The sequence below is a fragment of the Pseudorca crassidens genome, chromosome 6 (assembly GCF_039906515.1).
Source record: "Pseudorca crassidens isolate mPseCra1 chromosome 6, mPseCra1.hap1, whole genome shotgun sequence".
Classification (NCBI taxonomy): Eukaryota; Metazoa; Chordata; class Mammalia; order Artiodactyla; family Delphinidae; genus Pseudorca; species Pseudorca crassidens.
The window spans coordinates 61,277,759-61,297,605 of record NC_090301.1 but is presented as its reverse complement, the minus strand read 5'-3'; the positions used below and the strand labels follow the sequence as shown (position 1 = coordinate 61,297,605).

General features: G+C 38.6%; 1 protein-coding gene across 3 annotated transcripts in view; it reads left to right on the top strand.

Moving 5' to 3' along the window:
* Window positions 1-431: 431 nt before the first annotated feature.
* Window positions 432-19,847, top strand: part of GORASP2 (golgi reassembly stacking protein 2) — a 29,467-nt gene continuing 10,051 nt past the window's right edge. For 2 of the 3 annotated variants that reach the window (XM_067741563.1, XM_067741562.1), the window contains exons 1-5: window positions 432-586; window positions 13,011-13,091; window positions 14,872-15,075; window positions 15,981-16,067; window positions 16,849-16,979. In XM_067741563.1, the coding sequence (XP_067597664.1) occupies window positions 524-586; window positions 13,011-13,091; window positions 14,872-15,075; window positions 15,981-16,067; window positions 16,849-16,979 (566 nt within the window). In that variant the 5' untranslated portion in view covers window positions 432-523. Of the gene's footprint in view, window positions 587-827; window positions 1,115-13,010; window positions 13,092-14,871; window positions 15,076-15,980; window positions 16,068-16,848; window positions 16,980-19,847 lie in introns of those variants that run through there. The other variant, XM_067741564.1, reaches the window with a different exon arrangement.

The following is a 19,847-nucleotide window of genomic DNA, read 5'->3' as shown; positions in this document are numbered from 1 at the left end:
CACAATCTTCTGCGCAACCTGGGGACAAGACCTAGAGGTTCAGAAACCCAGAGATTAGGGAGCTCGCTGTGTTTGCATCCGCCCCTATTCTTTTCAGCAGGAGCCCCTTCCCGGCCTCTGGCCACCAGGGGGAGCTACAGTCAAGCGACCGTTCTTTCGGGAGAGCGGGAACGCGTCTAGATGAATCTTGTCAAGCCCAGGGACCCGTAGTAAGGTGTAGCGACTGGATGAACCGTATTTCTGCTTTCTCGCGAGCACGAATAGGCCTCTCCCCGCCCTCCACTCCAGCCCTGCCTCCCGGGCTCAGACCCCTCCCGGTGGCTCGCGCCAGGTGGCGCTGTCTGCGGCGTCGCAGCGGCCCTGGCTGCCGCGGCGACGATCTCCCAGCGGGCAGTGCGGCCCGGCTCTCCTGAGGCTGCGAGTGCCACGTCCCAAGTGCTACGCGGAGGAGCGGAGAGGGCGGTGCGCGGGGGGGCGGGGAGCAGCGCGGAGCCCGGCCTGGCCGCCTTGATCGCCCGCCGCCATGGGCTCCTCGCAGAGCGTCGAGATCCCAGGCGGGGGCACGGAAGGCTACCACGTCCTGCGGGTAAGGGCTTCGACGGCGGCCCGGGGGCGGCGGGCTGGAGGCGGGGCCCGGCCGCAGGGAGGCGGAGGCTCCGACGGGCTTCTAACCGGGGCAGCCAGGCCTCTCCCGAAGGAGAGGCGACCGCGGGCGCTGCTTTGGCCGAGGCCGGCTCAGGAGGCCGCTCACAACCCGCCTCCCCGGAGCGCCCCGGGCCCGGGTCCGCCGCTCCGGGAGGACGGGCTGGGACCAGAGGAGGCAGCCGGCGACTTGGCCAGGAGCGGCCCAGGCGAGAGGGCAACCTTGACTCCTTTCCTCTTCACGGCCTTCTCTGCCCCCACCCCTTCATTCTTAGCTCCCAAAGTTAGGGAAGGCTCAGGCGCAGTCTGCAAAAGAGGTGATGGTGAAGGTAGCATTTGAGTTTTCCGAGAAAAGGAAGCCTGGAACCCGCAAACTAGAGGCGGTGGATGCGACGGCAGGTGTTGATTCTCCTCCGCGCTGTCCGGGTGTCCGAAAAGGCCAATTAAGCAAACAAAACGAAATGGCCTAGAAGTAGGTTTGACGGACTTAAATCTACTTGATTTTGACTGTGGTTTTTTCTCTCCTGTGTCGCTCCTGACCTTCCCAACCCTCCTCTTCCACATTTCCTGGCGGTGGGAACTTCCGTTCTCTTTTTTCTAAGGCTGCTCAGGGTGTGGTGGAGATTAAGGTTTAGATCCACAGTGTAAAGGAGGTAATGGAGAGGAACGTTTTTTTTTTAAAAAAAAAAAAACCCAGGTAAATAAAGGAAAGCAACTTCGGTCACCAGGATGCAGAGAAACATAGTATCTCGAAAGGCGTTAGCTAAGCCCCAGTTATGAACAGCCTGGGTTGTACGGAGCGTGTGGTCCTTTCCTCAAGGAACTGGGAGCCTTTAAAAGAGGCAGTGTTGGTTGTGTGTTGTGACACCTGCGTTGAGTGATAACGTGATGGACTGTCAACAGAGTGGCCCCAATCCGTAGCACCATTTCAGGACATAATATAGTGTAAATAGATAGCTCCTCACAGGCAAGAGCATTTTCACTGAAAGTGGGAAAGTGCACTTCCTGGTGCTAGTCATCTTCTTCCTTAGGTCCCATGTTTTAGGTGAGACAGCATTCTTAGGGCCGTTATCAATCACCTTTCTGATCTTCAGGATTATCACGTCTAATTGTCTCTCCACTCTGCTAAAAATCCCTCTTGAAGCCATACGCTTGGTGGGAAAGGATGGTTTTCCCAGAAAATAAAGGGAATCTATAAATAAACCATAATACCTTCCTGTTCTGTTTAGCTAAACCAACCCCCAAGTGCCACACTGATAGGGGAAATGGAAGGAGAATTGTCAGATCCCAGATGTGAAGTTAAAGTTAGTGGCGGTACTTTCTCTATTCTCTGGTTTGATTCTGAGTTCTCTGCTTTGCAGTATGTTATCCAGTATTACCAGCTGATTCTCACAGTTGCTGATTGTGGCCATGAATCCTTGGGGATTCGTGATATTTTTATAATTACGCGCTAGGTAAAGCACAGTATTAATGAGTGTTAAAAGTCTGTAAGAAAGGTGTACGTATCAAAAGGATTCCAGTTCAGTGACTTCTGTTGACTTTTGTTAATGACTACGTTCGTCGTTAAACAAGTTGAAGTGTATTTCTTTACATAGGTGCACCTCCGAAAATCAGCACTCATACATATTCAGTAGTGCAGATGCTGTTATTCTATAAATATGATTTTTAGAAGCACTAGGGGCAACCTTAGTTTCCAGTCTGCATCTGGAGCATAAATGTTGCAAAAGATGAAATAATTCTTTTTTCATTTGAATTTTATTAGAGGGAACTTTAAAATAGTAATGATCATCTAGTTTAGGAGAATTTTTAAAAATGTTTCTGAGTTCCTAACCCACTCTGCCCTGATTCTGTAATTGGTTTCTTTATCTTTGTTTTTAGAGGGGAAAAGTACTCTGTTAAATCTCAACATATAAAAATTTTCTTTTCATTTGTTATTGCCTAAATTATGGTTGTATATTTCATCTCTGGATTACTGAGCTTGTAAACCAGAGTAAATATGGCAGGATAATCATGTAATAAAATCACCCATGTTTAACAAGTTCTAGAATGATTTAATTAGAAGTTAGTTTTCTTTAACAATTCCCTGGCCATTTCCTTGCTAGTGATAAAAACTTGTATGATTGTGTTTTGAAATACCAATTTATAGTGACACCCATATACACTGCTGTTTTATTACTGTTATTTTTAAATTGTATTCCTACAATTCAGAGATTGACCTTTATGTTTCCTCTGTTATTTTTTCATATCCATTATTAGATTCTGCTTTAAAAAATATTTAGGGGACAACCTTGAAATGTTTCCAGATTTTCTGCTATGAACAGTGTACTTACCTTTTTATCTATTATGTATTAATGCACATTTTCATTTTGTGATCATATTATATACCCAACTCCCCATACTCACCCTAGAAGTAACCAACATAGTTTATGTATCATAGTTTATGTATCCTTTCAAAAATGTTTTATGAGTGTAAAAGAATCCACCCCCCCCCCAACCTTTCACTGTTTCTTTTTGTTTCCTTTTGTAACTGTTAGAATAACATGCTACATATGGTTAAACACCCTGGTGTCTTTTTTGGCAAAGTGTCTTGTCTATCTTTCCATAGCAGCGCACAGAGATTTGCCTCTTGCCTTCACCTAGCTCCATAGTAAGTCTTTTATACCATAGTTTGGTTAAGTACCACCTCCTGGTGTTAGACATTTAGTTTTTCTAGTCTTTTGCTGTTACAAATACATATCTACAACCTTAAATCCTACCTTTCGTTTTCACTTAAAATGTATTTTCCCATATTATTGAATTGTAATGTCTTTATATAAACATTGGTCTTCATTTTAGTAAATTACTACATTGTTTTCTGATTATCGGCACGTGTTCATTAGAGAGCATTTGGATAAGTTCAGAAAGTATAACAAAAAACCTAAATTACCTGTAATCCTGCCATCTAAAGGTAAATACTGTTGAAGTATTTTTCCTCGTCTTTTTTTTCCCTGTGCCTACCATTGCCCTTTAGCCATGTTTCACAAAGATTTTGAGTAATATGATATAATCAAGTACAGTATGGCCAAAAGTTATCATAGGATGTTGGCTTTACAACCTAAATATCCAACAAATGAGGAATTGTTAAATAAATCAAGGCCTAACTACAGATTGGAATTCTGTGCATTCAGTGAAAATTATGTTTCAAAACACTCTGTGGTCACAGGTATGCCTCTGTGTGTGTGCATGTACATTTGAGTGCCTAGGGAAATAAAATGGAAAGGTAATAAGCCAGTATATTAAAATGATTATTGGTGGATGGTGACATTTTTATTCCTTTTAAATTTTAATATATTACCCCAAATTTTCACAGTGACTATGAAATATTTGTATATTTACAAAAAATATAGTTATAAAAATTATTTTTTGAAAGTGGATTCCTAGTGAAAGATTTTAAAATTTGTTCAGAAGCTTTCTTTTGAAAATATCATTATAGGGAATTCCCTGGCCGTCCAGTGGTTGGGATTCCTTGCTTCCTCTGCAGGGGGCACAGGTTGGATCCATGGTTGGGGAACTAGGATTCCACAAGCTGCAGGGCATGGCCAAAAAAAAAAAAAAGAAAAGAAAAAGAACGTTGTATTTCTGATTCCCTTATGCATTGGGTCCGGTTCCGCATTCACCATGCATACCACTTTTATTCCCATTCTCTAATCCTAACATAAGGCAGGAGAAATGTTAGCCAGGACTTCTCAGTTTTGTTAGAAGTTACTACAGTTGCAGTATGTTGAATACAGAATTCTTGTCTAGATTTTCTATTAATTATCAAGTAAACCCAACAAGACCATTTTCAAAATTACGTTTTTGGAGTTGCCTCATGGATGCCCATTATAAGATGTTTCTAAATTAAAATATTCAAATTAATTCCACTCCACACTTAATATTCTTTGAAATGGAGGATATCTGAGGACATTCTGGAACCAGTGTTCACACCAGTATGGGGATATGAAAAATGTCATGTTCACTGTTCCTTATAATTTCCTCTGAGAGAGATTTTGAGATGATGGATGTTTTGAAGGAAAGGCCATTGAGATGAATTGTGTCTCCAGTGTAATAACAGGTTTTTATCTTCTGAGCCATTTGCTGCAGACTGGGCAGCATTAGGTACTCTCCTTAGAGGAGAAAGTGAGAGTAAGTGGAATTATTTCTATAGAAAACAGAATACCTAGACCGTATCTACTATTATATAGATGTGCTCTTTTTCTTTTTTTTTAAGAGTTGCCTATACTTTTTAAAAAAATTAATTGATTAATTAGTTAATTTTATTTTTGGCTGTTTTTGGGTCTTTGCTGCTGCGCACAGGCTTTCTCTAGTTGCGGTGAGTGGGGACTACTCTTCGTTGCGGTGTGCGGGCTTCTCATTGCGGTGCTTCTCTTGTTGTGGAGCACAGGCTCTAAGCGTGCGGGCTTCAGTAGTTGTGGCACGTGGGCTCAGTAGTTGTGGCGCACGGGCTTAGTTGCTCTGCGGCATGTGGGATCTTCCCAGACTAGGGCTCGAACCCATGTCCCGTGCATTGGCAGGTGGATTCTTAACCACTGTGCCACCAGGGAAGTCCCTAGATGTGCTCTTTTTTTAATGGAACCTAAGTAATCTACATGAAATCCTGCAAGATTTCAACTGGGTACTTGTTCTGAGAAAGTGAAATTCCATTATTTGATAGTCATAATTTTTTTTTATTCTAACCCAGTGTTTCTCTAACTTTTTAAACTCATGCCCCCATTTGAAAAACATAAAAATCTCACTATTATCCCTTATCTTCTCACTTATTCTGAAACAGTGGGTATAAAAAGAAAACAGTTGGGTTATTTGATGTTTTCCAAATATAAAGTTATAATTGAAAAAGCTTTATAAACACGATTTGAAGATTCTAACCTGCTCCCAAAATTGATCTCTTCTAATAAAAGGCTGTGAAATTGTTTAATACACATTCTTTGATATTGCTTTCAAATGTAGGAATCAGAATACTTCATTTTATTATGAAAGAATGTTTTATTAATGCCATGAAATACAATGTTTGTGAACCTTAGGACACTTTTAGGAATTGTCAGTATAATTAGACATAAACTTTAACTGATATTAATAAGCCTTGAACAAATTAGTAGTGTCATGTTGTTTGTATACCCTTATATATTTTTGTGATGAAGTGTGCTTTAATGTATGGATCTTCAGGATCCTCATTTGGGGAGACCTGCTCTTGGTGGGTAATTATGGTTTCTGTCTCTGGTCAGTAAGTAGTAGAGTGCACAGAACTGGCTTCAGTGCCTTTCTGGGTCAGATACTGACAGGGCTTTTTAATAATTCCCCTGAAATTTTCAGAAGAATTGAACTTAGAATAACCACTAATATCAGTACATTCATTTAATATTCTACCAAAAGGATTATATTGATTGATTTACTAATAAAAAAGCAGTTAACAATCTAAACTAGAAAATATCCATATAGATTTGATATGTGCTTTAGAATCTGACTGTAGATTGCCTTGGGAGTTGTGATTATCAGGTAAGATGACTTCTTTCCAAACAACATATGCAAAAACAAAGTAGTTACTTTGAGAGACTGTATAGGTCCTCTTGGCATCGCATATCAATTTACTACAGCATGAAGAGAATAGTGCTGGGGTTTTTTGGGTTTTGCTTGTGTGTTTGTTTTTTTAAGCATCAGTGAGGGATCATGTAAGCACATTATCCGCAGTAAGGAACCTTGTGGACATGGATACATTGAGAGACTATCATAGTAGACCACTGGAGACCACCCTTGTGAATCACTAGATTCTAGTGTCACTCCATCACTTCATTGTCTTCCCTTGGGCAAACCTTTGAACTTCTTTGAGCTTCATTCTTTTTATCTGAAAAGTGGGGATAAGAGTAGTGCCTCCTCCACCTTTTGTTTTTGATTTTGTTTTTTTACTAAAAACCACATTAGATAGTATACATGAAAATATTTTGGAAAAAAATTGAGCACATTAAATTTCTTTATTAAAAAATGCTGTCTACTTCATTGGTTATTCTGAGGATTAAATGGCATATTCCATGTAAAGCACTTAACATAGCATCTGGAATATGATAAAAACTCAATAAATGTTAGCTGTTACCTTTATTGTTAGCATTTACGTTATTGTGTCACCTGTTGAGAACAACTATTATAGTGCCAATACTGCTTAAAATATACTTGTTGTAAACATTTTAATTAATATTTCCATTTAATTAGCCATTCAGCAGCTACTTTTTGTCCATGTACCTAACCCTGTACATCACTGCTGTTTAAGTTTTGGATCAAATCTGACCCATTAATTTTATAAATGTCCCTGTTAATTTTTAAAGATCCTCATTTTTGAGGAAATTTTACATCTGTATTTTAAAAGATAGGTGAGTGCCAGTGTCCTTTTCATTGCTTTGCCACAGTGTTACTAAACACCTGAACTAAAATGACCTACAGTCTGTATAATTAAAAATGATCTTGTTGGGTTTGATCTACACTGTAAAATCTATAGATAGCTTAACAACAGACTTCTTTCATGGTGAGTCATTCAATCTTAGAGACTATCTAGTCAGCCTCCTCACTTTACAGCTAAGGAAAAGGAGCACAGAAAGATTATTGCCTGAGATCACACAGCAAGTTTTCTTTCCATAAGAAACAAATACCCGAGTTGGTATTTGAAGAGTATAAAATAAGATGGCATGTTGCCAGAGTTTTAGTTTCTTTTGAAGCAGACCAGTTTCTTTCAGCATCATTTTTCTCACATGCAGATCTTTTCTAGGAAGCTATGATGTAGTGATGGGTTTTTATTTCATTTAATTAGCATTAGAATTTTATTTCAAATTTCTTCATATGTCACAAGTTACAGCATTGGGTCAGAATCAGGAGAACATGCTCTTTGATTTATTTTGATAAAACATGTGAAGAGAATGTTTTAACAGGTGAGCCTTGAACTCCTCCAGTCTAGCTTGGGGCTGTTACAGATAGTGCTGCTGTGAATGTTACATTGTGTATGCCTTTGGAGAACATATGTATTCCCATTCCTACTGGGTATACTAAATAGTGGAATATTTGCAAAGATGTGTATATTTTAGTATGGATATTGCCAAATAGCTTACTAACGTACATTCCCACTAGCAGCAATTAAGGTTTCTGATTGTTCCATATCCTCATAACACTTAGTATTTTCCCTTTTTCATCTTGGCCATTCTGATAGGTGTGTAGTGGTATCCCATTGTGGTTTTAATTTGCATTTCCTGATGACTGTTGAAGTCGACCACATTTTCATATTTATTGACCACTTCAGCATCCTCTTTTGTTTAGTGTCTGCTACAATCTTTTCTCCATTTCGTTCAGTTGTCTGTCTTCTTTTTTAAACAGCTTTATTGAAATGTAATTTACATACCATTAAATTCAGTCTTTTAAAGTTTACAGTTCATTGGTTGTTTAGTATATTCACCGAGTTGTGCAGCCATCATCAGTATCTAATTCCAGGACCTTTTTATCACCCTAGAAATAAACTCCCTACCCATTAGCAGTTGCTCCCTTTTCCTCCTTCTCCCAGCCCCTGGTCACCACTAATCTACTTTCTATGGATTTGCCTATTCTGGACATTTCATATAAATGGAATCATACAATATATGGTCTTTGTGACTGGCTTCTTTCACTTAGTGTAATGTTTTCAAGGTTCACTCATGTTGTAGCATATATCAATACTTAATTCCTTTTTATTGCCAAATAATATTCCATTCTGTAAGTGTACCACATTTTGTTTATCCATTCATCAGTTGAAGGACATTTCCACTTTCCAGCAGCTATGAAATTTGTGTATAAGTTTTTACATGGACATGTTTTCATTTCTTCTGGTTATATACCTAGGAGTGGAATTGCTAGGTCATACAATAACTCTCTGTTTGACATTGTGAGGATCTGCAAAACTGTTTTCCACAGAGGCTGCACCATTTTAGTATGAGGGTTCCAGTTTCTCCACATCCTTGCCAATCCTTGTTGTTGTCTTTTTTACTTTAGCAGGTTTTGTGAATGTGAAGTGGTATCTCATTGTGGTTTCACTCTCCTTAATGATTTGCAGTAATTCTGAATTTGTTCTGAATACAGTTCCTTTGTTGGCTATTGTATTATTTCACTCTCTTAATTGTGTCTTGATGAGCAGAAGTTCATAGTTTTAGTAAAGTTTATCAGTTTTTTAAAAATTTATGGTTAGCTTTTTGTGTTCAGTTTAAGAAGTCTTGGGACTTCCTGGCGGTCCAGTGGTTAAGGCTCTTCCAGTGCAGGAGGCACGGATTTGATCCCTGGTCAGGGAACTAAGATCCCATCCCGCATGCCATGCAGCGTGGCCAAAAAAAAAGAAAAGTGTTCATACTTGATGATCTCAAAGATATTCTATGTTTTTCTCTAAAAGCTTTATTGTTTTACATTTGACCTTTAGATCTGATGTCCATATAGAATTGATTTTTGAGAGACAACATTTTTTAAAATGATTTATCTCCTCTTCCTAGCTGACTGACGTTCTATGTCTTTTTCTCTTTTTTTGTTTAAGAGGTGAGAGATAATTAATACATGGTTAGAAAAATAACGTAGTGTCCAGGAATTAATTGGTTATAAAGATTTGCCCTCAGGTGGTGATTGTGGAGTTAGGAAGAGGAGTTTAAGATTTGTAGGACTCCTATCATATGTCAGAGACTTCACTAGGCATTTTGTGAACTTAAATTCATTCAATCTATACAATATTCTCGTAAAGTAGCTGGCATTTTCTCTTCCTTGCAGATGAGAAGATTGAGGCCCAGGAAGATAAACTTTCCCAAGCTCAAAAAACTAATAAGTAGGCAAACCATGACTCAAAATCAAGTCATTTTGGCTCTAAAATTCTATTATCTTTTCACTGTACATTTTTTTTTTTTTGCGGTACACGGGCCTCTCACTGTTGTGGCCTCTCCCGTTGTGGAGAACAGGCTCTGGACGCGCAGGCTCAACGGCCATGGCTCACAGGCCCAGCCGCTCCGCGGCATGTGGGATCTTCCCAGACTGGGGCACGAACCCGTGTCCCCTGCATCGGCAGGCAGACTCTCAACCACTGCGCCACCAGGGAAGCCCCATGTAAAATCTTAATTATTAAACTTTCAAAGTTAATCTATTCATCTTAAATTGCTGTGATATTTGGCCCAATAATAAATAGCCCATCGAGCCGGGTATATATGTTTTTTCTTTTCTTTTTTTCTTTTTTTAAATTAAGACGGTTTGAAGGAAACACGAATCAACAATCATGAGACCTCACAGGGGACAAAGTATTGAAGTGGTAATCTGATGCTTGAGAGATTAGGTGCCTAAGAGATTCTTGTCAGTGGGTAGTACTGCCAGAGGAACTTACCTTTGTGGATGTTTAATTTGTGGTGTAGTAGAATTTATTTTCCATGCTATGAAATATAGGAAATTTTCTGTAAATGAATTAGGGTCAAAGAGAGCATTTTCTAGGGCTCCCTCTGCTGGCTTCCTAGTAGTAATTAAGATACCTAGATGCCAGAATTGTGCTGGTACTAATGATGTAAATAAATTTAGGAAAGAAATTAATTTCAGGGTCCATTAGAAACAGAGATATCGATGTTTCTAGCAAATGAAAATAGAGAAAGGATTATTTACATTTATTTATTTATTTTAGAATCCAAATTTAGCTATTAAATCTTTTTAGAGTTATGGGGAAGAACAATTCTAATGGTATTGGAAACTTTCCATTTCAAACAAATAGTGGTAAAACTTGATACTTGGAGGGTGGCATGATAAGAATCAGTGTGTGGGATCACCTTTCTTGGTTGGTGGTGATATTACAAAAGTATTGCCTTTAGCCCTTTTTAACTAAAAGGTAAAGTGTTGGCAGCCTCAGTGGAGAAGTCTGAAATTGATCAATGGACTAGTTGGTTTCTAGATAAAATGGTCATTTGGAAACATTTCCAGTCAGAGAATTAGATGATTAGATGTGGACCCCATTAAATGAGAAGTTCCCTTCTGAGGGGGCTCCTAGGGTCTGTGCTAATTATTCTCTTTTCACACCTCAGGCATTTCGAACCTAATTGATAGGAACCTAATCGGCAGGCATCTTACACCTAGAGTATTACGACTTTTTTTGCCAGCTAGCTGTGACTTGATGTCTCTTTTCTTCTCATAATAGCTCCAGGCAGCCACCATTTTCCTTTCAGAGTTGCCATTTGAGGAGAAATCTATCTGCCATTTTGGAATATAAAATAGCCCCCATTTAAGAAAACTGAGTACAAAGAAAATAAACAGTATATACTGATTATTTTTATTAGAGAGCCAACACCTTTAAATAATAAGTCCCTTTGATATTTAACTCGTTTAATTTACAAAAATGATTTAATCCCACATTTGCAGGAAATTTTACATAAAACAAGGTCAAACAGTTTTAGCAAGTTAAACATTGAGCCATCTTTATAATGGACAACTAACTATTCCTTACTGTGACAAATGAAGAAAATCTAGTTTTACTTCTTCAGAGGCAATGATAGTATAATTTGGCTTTAAATGAATAAAAGGTAACATTAATCCAAATAGTAATGAATGTATCATTAATCCAAGATCAAGTCTCATTAATCCAAGAAGTCCGGTATAAGAGGGACATATTCTGGGAACAATTTGGGTTCCATTTTGAAAGCATTAAAATGATTTGTTACTGTGTGAATAACTAGAGATTGATGTGTGGATGGATGTGGATCTGTTACTTGCATTAGCCTCAGAATTGACTATTAGAACTGTTTAGACTATTATATAAGTTCAGCCTACAAATATCAATGCAAACTCTTTTCATGGGATAGTTTTGACAGTATTTAGTAACATCAAGCAGAATAAAAATTCCTTAAAACGTTATGAAAATATTTTAGAGGAAATGCAAAATGTTCTGTATTAACTTTTTACTCTTTTGTCATATTACTACCATAACTACCAATATTTATATTACTGCAAATTTAGGAAATTTAATAGTTTATTTTAATCCATTTCAAATTGGGGATGCTAAACATTTGAGTTGTTGAGAAACTAGGTAATCTTAATCTTCCATGTAAAATCCTCTGTAAGTCTAGCTCCATTCTTTCCTTCCAGCCTTCTTACTGGACTAATAGTTATATACTTTTGAGTTTCACCTCTACCACTACCCAGCTGTAAGACCATAGGCAAGTCATAAGATGGTTTCTTCACCTGTAAAATAAAAGAATTGCACAAAATCCATGGTTTTAACACTTTATTTGGGTTGAGGAGAAACCCTTTGAGAATCTGAGGAAAGCCATGGATCTTTACACCCTGAAAACTGCTGATTCATACAAAATGTTGCATATAATTTATTTCTATCCCATACCACCCTGTTGGCTCTAGGTATACTATATTATGATCCTCATTTTTCAGGCTCCCCCTGGGTTTTTACTCATATCATGTCTTTAACTTTCAAATGTTTTTTCTCATCCCCTTATCCATCTGCACCTTTGAAAGTTCTACCCCCTTTTTTTTTGTTTTTTTGTTTGTTTGTTTTTTTGCGGTACGCGGGCCTCTCACTGCTGTGGCCTCTCCCATTGCGGAGCACAGGCTCCGGACATGCAGGCTCAGTGGCCATGGCTCACGGGCCCAGCCACTCCGCGGCATGTGGGATCTTCCCGGACCAGGGCACGAACCCGTGTCCCCTGCATCGGCAGGCGGACTCTCAACCACTGCGCCACCAGGGAAGCCCTCTACCCCCTTTTAAAGCACAATTCAAATGTCATTTTTTTTTCTGTGAGACTTCTTCAGTCAGATTTAATCTTCTTCTTAGAACTTTGTACCTCCATTATAACCATTAACATCTTTGGGCTTGTATTACAGCTATTAGAGGTCTGTGTCCTCCATCTCTCCTTCTTGCCTGTTCCTCAACAGATTATAAATGTCTTGATAACAGTGGCTATGTTCCTACATTAGTTTTGTAATTGAATAGTGCCTTGCTAGTAGTAGTCATGTAATAAGTAGAATAAATTAATTTGAATTTGCCACTCAGTTGTGATGATTAACTGTCTGCTATACCATGCGGTAAATGCTGGGAGGATTGTCCCCCACCCCCCAAAAAGCAGAAAGTGGTGTGAAATAGAACCATAGAGGAAAAACCTCATGTACGAGATGAATTTAAAGAATGAGTAGAATTTAGGGAGCTGCAGGGACATTATCTGGGAGCTAAAGAGAAATAAGAGAACTAGTGGGTACCTGTATCAATGAAATTAATCTATTTTTACTGAAAAGTGATGGGTATTAAAAGTTAGCTTTTGATTCATAATTAAGCTTTGCATTTTTCATTTTTGGCATTTTTGTTTTTACAGGTACAAGAAAATTCCCCAGGACATAGAGCTGGACTGGAGCCCTTCTTTGACTTTATTGTTTCTATTAATGGTTCAAGATTAGTAAGTTCAGCTTTTTATAGTTAAGCCTATGGTATTTTGTAATCTTTTGAAAATGGAATTTTTCAGATTATCTGGGATGGATATTTATTCATTGGTTACAAACATTATTTAGAGTATGATACCAATAAAATAACCCTGTGTTAGTAACCATGAGAATGTCAAATATAGAATACTATACCTCACACTCCAGTGATAATCTTAGGAGAAGAAAATCACTGGAGACTTTTACTTTGTATGTTAAGTATTTAATTTTTCTAAGCAGAAAGATGTGGTTTTGTTGCTCTTTTGCTTTTTCAAAGATGTCAGACTTTTGTAGGCTGTTGGCAAATGGATTAGTAAAGACTCATTCTCAAGTAACTTGTCAGTTTTCTTGTTGCTCAATTCCCTGATATATCAATAGAAATAATGTTACAAAACTATACAGAGATGTGTTCCAGAAGTGCACAATTAAAACCACTTTCTATGGGCTTCCCTGGTGGCGCAGTGGTTGAGAGTCCGCCTGCCGATGCAGGGGACATGGGTTCGTGCCCTGGTCCGGGAAGATCCCACATGCCGCGGAGCGGCTAGGCCCGTGAGCCATGGCCGCTGAGCCTGCGCGTCTGGAGCCTGTGCTCCACGGCGGGAGAGGCCACAACAGTGAGAGGCCCGCGTACCGCAAAAACAACAACAACAAAAACCCACTTTTTATAAGTTGCTTTCAGTTTACATGTAGTAAAGTCCAATAGGAAGGAAACTATAATTTCAGTAAAGGAAATGCTTATGACAGTGGCTGCTTCGTTGGTTTATTTTTTCACAACAGTCTTAAGTTTTTGTTCATTACTACCAATATCACCTACGTAATGGCCTTTATTCATTTATGTAATGAAATATTTAACATACTGTTTCTGTTTTCTTTTCCTGACAGTTTGTAGTAAATAAAGTGTATATGTAGGAGTAGCGTCTAAAGTTAAACTTCAACTCTAGCAGATGTTTTAGATTTTTAAAATCAAAGTCATACCAACTCTGTTAGTAATATGTCTTCTTGTGGAGTATTTTGGTTTTTTATCATTGAAGCCCTGGATCATTTCAAATAATGTTGGCTTGCAAATTCTGTAATTCCATAGTCAGCTATGGAGTTGTTCCTAATGTTATTTGAACACAAGTTCATGTGCCTGACGCACAGTGGGGGCAGACAGTACCGAAATGTCAGAGTCTGGAGCAGAGAAAGGTTTATTGCAGGGCCAAGCAAGGAGAATGGGTGGCTCATGTTCAGAAAAACCTGAACTCCCCGAAGGGTTTCAACAGAGCATTTTTAAAGGCAAGGGGAGGGGAGGGGTGTCCCACGGTATGTGATCAGCTCATGCACAATTCTCTGGTTAATGGTGATCAATCCTTAGCCACCAGTAGGTCTGGAGGCTACCTGTTATGATCTTCAGGTAGTTAATTTCTTCCTTTTGGTGGTGGTTTTTAGTATTTGAAAAACTCAGGAAATATGCATGAGTTACTATTATGTGGGTGCTTCAGAGAGGTACTACAGCAGAGGATAGGGGGAAAGGCCTGTCCCAGGAAGGCCCCATAGGGTCCTGCTCTGTTACACTAACAAAAGTTCTTAATTTCTTGACATTCTTTTACTTTGAGGAGTATTTGAATGTTAATGAAACCTCCACCTATTGAATGTTTTATTTATGTTAATAATATTATTCCAATAGGGCCATGGGATGCTTAAGGTAAGATAATTAACATTAGATTTTTACTGTTAAGTAAATGTTTTTTATTAAGAAAAATTTCTATGTGTTTACAGAATAAAGACAATGATACTCTTAAGGATCTACTGAAAGCAAATGTTGAAAAGCCTGTAAAAATGCTTATCTACAGTAGTAAAACACTGGAGCTGCGAGAGACCTCAGTCACACCAAGTAACATGTGGGGTGGCCAGGGCTTGTTGGGAGTGAGCATTCGTTTCTGCAGCTTTGATGGGGCAAATGAAAACGTTTGGCATGTGTTGGTAGGTATCAACTGTGAATTGTTACTTGCAGTTTAAGAAACAGTATAGAAAGGTGTTTTAATAGTGGTTTTCTCCAATTTTGTGAGATTGTAGGGGTATTATTAGGCTATATTTAGTTCCTGAAAATCAGAATTGATTGCTTTTAAAATATGGATTAGTGAAAAAGAAAAACAACTTGAGGAAGAGAAGCAAATATGATGCCTAAGAACTATTTTTCTTTTTTTCTTTTTTTTTTTTTTTTTTTGCGGTACGCGGGCCTCTCACTGTTGTAGCCTCTCCCGTTGTGGAACAGAGGCTCCAGATGCGCAGGCTCAGCGGCCATGGCTCATGGGCCCAGCCGCTCCGTGGCATGTGGGATCTTCCCAGACCAGGGCATGAACCCATGTCCCCTGAATCGGCAGGCAGACTCTCAACCACTGCGCCACCAGGGAAGCCCAAGAACTATTTTTTAATGATTTATCCATTAGAAGAAGGTATTTTAAAGCAAGTAGCTACGGGAACTTCCCTGGTGGTCCAGTGGTTAAGACTCCGCATTCCCAATGCAGGGGGCCCGGGTTCGATCCCTGGTCAGGGAGCTAGATCCCACATGCCGCAACTAAAGATCCCGCATGCCGCAACAAAAATCCCAAGTGCTGCAACTAAGACCTGGCACAGCCAAATAAATAAATAAATATTAAAAAATAAAATAAAGCAAATAGCTACAGAAATGTTTTAAATATTTGTTAAATATTGTGGTTGCTTGGGAGATTAAATATATATATATCCTATAGTTTCTGATCTGACATCTCTAACAAGAAAAATATAGGGGGGGTTAAATTACTATAATTAAGGACTGAACTATACAATTTGGAAGATTATTTTATATGCAATAATTTGATGGGGGGGTTGTTTTTGTGTCATCCTAGGAAGTGGAATCAAATTCTCCTGCAGCACTGGCAGGTCTTAGACCTCATAGTGATTATATCATTGGAGCAGATATGGTCATGAATGAGGTAATTCGTTTGTTTATTAATACTAACAATTATTTAACATTTTCTTATTAATGGTTAAATTCAGAAGTATATTTGCACGCTTCACATTTAAAGTTGAAATTTAGGTCTTTGCTGATCAAGATAGCTTACGCTCCAGGGTGTTAAACAGAAATCTGGGAGGTGTCTTACTAGGTACAGCTGTGAGGAAAAACATACACTCTGTGGCAATTGCACAGATTTTGTGTATGGTATATATTAGAAATCTCTTGTACCTCAAGATTAAATCGAATCCTCGTCTTGATTATTGATTTCCTTTTCTCTTCTCCTTTCTAAGGTAACAAAATTGGCTTAGCTGTATTAGTTGGATCCTTTTCCTTGTCTGTTAGCTAGTGGAAGTATATATTGCTAAATCACAAATGAGAGAAAAAATAAGCTGCCCAGAGAACCAGGTCTTAATAATGGATAGTAAGCAGAATATGTAGAATTTGGGTATAGAAGACTTTTACTAAAATTGCTGACTAGGTCTTACAGAACTGGACATGAGGCCTTGCATTGTGTAGATAGGTAATATATTGAATTAAACCTCGTTTGGAGTATTGGTTTTAAGAAATGATTTTTATGTCCAGCAGCAGGGCCCAGAATCTGGTTTTTGTGTATGTCGTTTTTTTCATTCTTGTTGTTTTAGGTGTGTTTTTTGTTTGTTTGTTTTAGGTTTTTGTTGTTTTAGATATTAGTCAGGTTCGAGACCTACTATTCTAAAGTTCAGTAACAAAAACATTTTTCTCCTGTAATGCTTTTGCAGTCTGAAGATCTGTTCAGCCTTATTGAAACACATGAAGCAAAACCATTGAAACTTTATGTGTATAATACAGACACTGATAACTGTCGAGAAGTGATTATTACACCAAATTCTGCATGGGGTGGAGAAGGCAGGTAAGGTCATTTTTTAGACTAAGTTATGACTACTTAAATTTACCAGTCAGATGTGTTGTAAACATTGTTTTTATTTTGAAACAAGTTATTGGTTTATTGTAAGACTTCTCTTGAGAAAAGGAAAGAGCTGACCTAGAATATTGAATCCAATAATTCATATTTTTAAAGCACATATTTATTGAGCATGGTACACATACCCAGTCCTTTTCTTTCTGATCTAACAAACTTTTTTGTTTTGTTATTTTATTAAAATAGTTTTCAGTTTTATTTTATTTTCCCAAAATTCCCTCCTCAGCAGTGGGACAATACAGTATAACTTTCTCTAGCTGCTGGGGAAATTTCTTAGCACTTTGTGGAAACTGTTACCTTTTAGAAATGGACAGGCTGATTTTAACCAAAAGTTAGACAAAATTGCAACAACAATAAAAAGCAATTTAGAAAGAGGATCAAGCCAAGCAGAAAAGCAAACTTTATAAAATCAGTTTTCTGGGACTGTTCATCAAGTCAGTTCCCTAATTTCAAAAAGCCAGACCAAAGCAAAGCATGCTGACTTAACATGGTATCTTTAGGTCTTCTATCTACTGTTTAAATTGAAATTTTTCATTGTTTTGAAAGTTCTAAGAACCTTTTTTAATTTAAGGAATTGTTGAGTGTAAACCAGAATTATAGGAAAGCCTAGAGTTTGGAAACTTCTACCAGTGTTTTATAAAAGTTCCAGCACTTGCTGGGAAAAGGATGACTTAGCTGATGCAGACGGAGAAAGCCTGTTTGCTCACAGTACCTTTACCCACACTACCTGAGGTTCTACAGCTAAATGTATATTGCCACGAGAATGCTAACTTGTTGCAATTTGAGAAAATGAAATAGAAAATGTGGCCTGTCTGGGGGCCATACTTGACCAAGTTATCGTTGTCCTTTGTCCAGGTTTGTAAACACACAGAAAGATGATCTTCTTAAGGTATTCAAAGTTGATTTCATTTCAGAGGGACTGCCTCATATAAACTAAATTTGCAAAGAAGCTTCTGTCATCATTAGAGAGGCAAATTTTCAGTTTACAATAGAAAAATACCCCCTCTCCAGTTAGAATAATACTTAGATCCTATTACTACCACAAGATTGCTTGGTGAGCATGAAATCAAAGTCTTAAGGAAGAGATTCTAGATGGTGAAGTTCAGCAGCAAAGAACATTACTAGTTCATTAATTTTTAATTACGCTGACTAAATACTGCTACATTCTTGTTCTTGGAGCCCTTCTTTTCTAGACTTTAGCAGTTATTCCTTTTCTATGGAAGACATTTTTCCTATTGACGTGGTTTAGTACCACTGATCAGCCGTTGCTTTAGACAGGCCCATACAGACCACTTTCCTGAGTCCACCCCCATTTGGCATATGTGTGCCTCTGGTTTTCATTCCTTCCTCAGAGGCTGACCACATTACTTTCATTACAGCACATTTTTCTTAGCTTCATTCTTGGGCTGTCTTTAAATTTATGGAGGTCTCCCTCTTGCCTCAAGTGCCTCCTCTACCACCACTTAGTTCTTTTGATTAATAAGCACCTTTTTTTTAAATGTAGCTACCTCTGAAAGGCTTGTATTTGATCAGTATAAATTATTTAATCTTTCTTTCTTCCTCTAAATCTATCTGAGATCCAGTTCAGTAAAATTTGCAGCTTGATGGTATAGGGAGGAAAAGTGAGAGAAGAGGGAACAAGTAATTTTTTAATATGAAGCATTGTTATGAAATCACATTTGGATGAGGAAGAGCCGAAGTTGGCCACTGCCTGCTCTCCCCGCTTTTGGTGGTAGTAGTACCCATGGAAATAACAGATGCCCTGGCAGGAGAGAGGCACAGTGATACCTGTGCACATCCTACTCAGAAAGTGCAAGTAGTTTGGAAAATAAAGGCAATTGTGACGGAAACATAAGTTGGAACCTGATTGTGAAAAGCCTTAAATACCGTGGTCAGGAATTTGGATATACTTCGGGCAGTGTTAGTTCTATAATACTGTAACAGTGAGGGTTCTTTGGTTCCAAGTAGTAGAAACCAGCTGCAGCAGACATGAATTTATAGCTACGGAGTCACTCATATAATCAAAGACTCAGAATGGGAAAGGACAGGACTCAGACACCCTTAGGGATTTAGAAAGGAAGAACTAATTGGCAATTTCATCACTTTCTACTGAAGGGATAAAGCCATTTTGGTTTTTTCTGTCGCTTCCAAGATTTGCAGCCCTGGGCAAGAGAGGTAAATTGGCCTGGCTCTGGTCATGAGCCACTCCTTGTTTTGGGCAGGACAGGCCCCCTGATTGACAGTCCCACCCGTGCTGCACTGAACGGCAGAGGAGTAGTTCTCCAAAGGGAAGGAGGAAAAGGGAATGTTGGGAAGACAACAGACTCTGGAAAGAAGACAACAGACTACGGGAAGATCACTCTGGAAAGTGATTGTATCTTATTAAAAAAATACCTCTGGTGTCATTGGGAGGATGAATTAGAAGGAATCTGGATCAATTTGGATTGATATGTGTCAGGTTCTGAAATAGACCTATAGGTTGTGTAAATGACATCAACATGCAAAAGTGCTTGGAGCTCTTCAGTGGAAAGGCTATATGTCATTCATTGAGCAAATAATTATTTAGTGTCTGCCATGTGCCAGGAACTGTTAAGGCAGTAAACATAACAAGGTCTCTGCCTTCAAGGACCTTACCATTTTATTGGGGGAGACAGAATAAACAAATAAATAGGCAATGTGTTGGATGGTGATAAATACTTGAAGAAAAATAAAGGAGAGTACGGATAGTGTCTGTGGTGGAAAGAAGGGTGCTATTTAATAAAGGGTTGTCAGAAGAGACTTCTGATAAGATGACAGTAT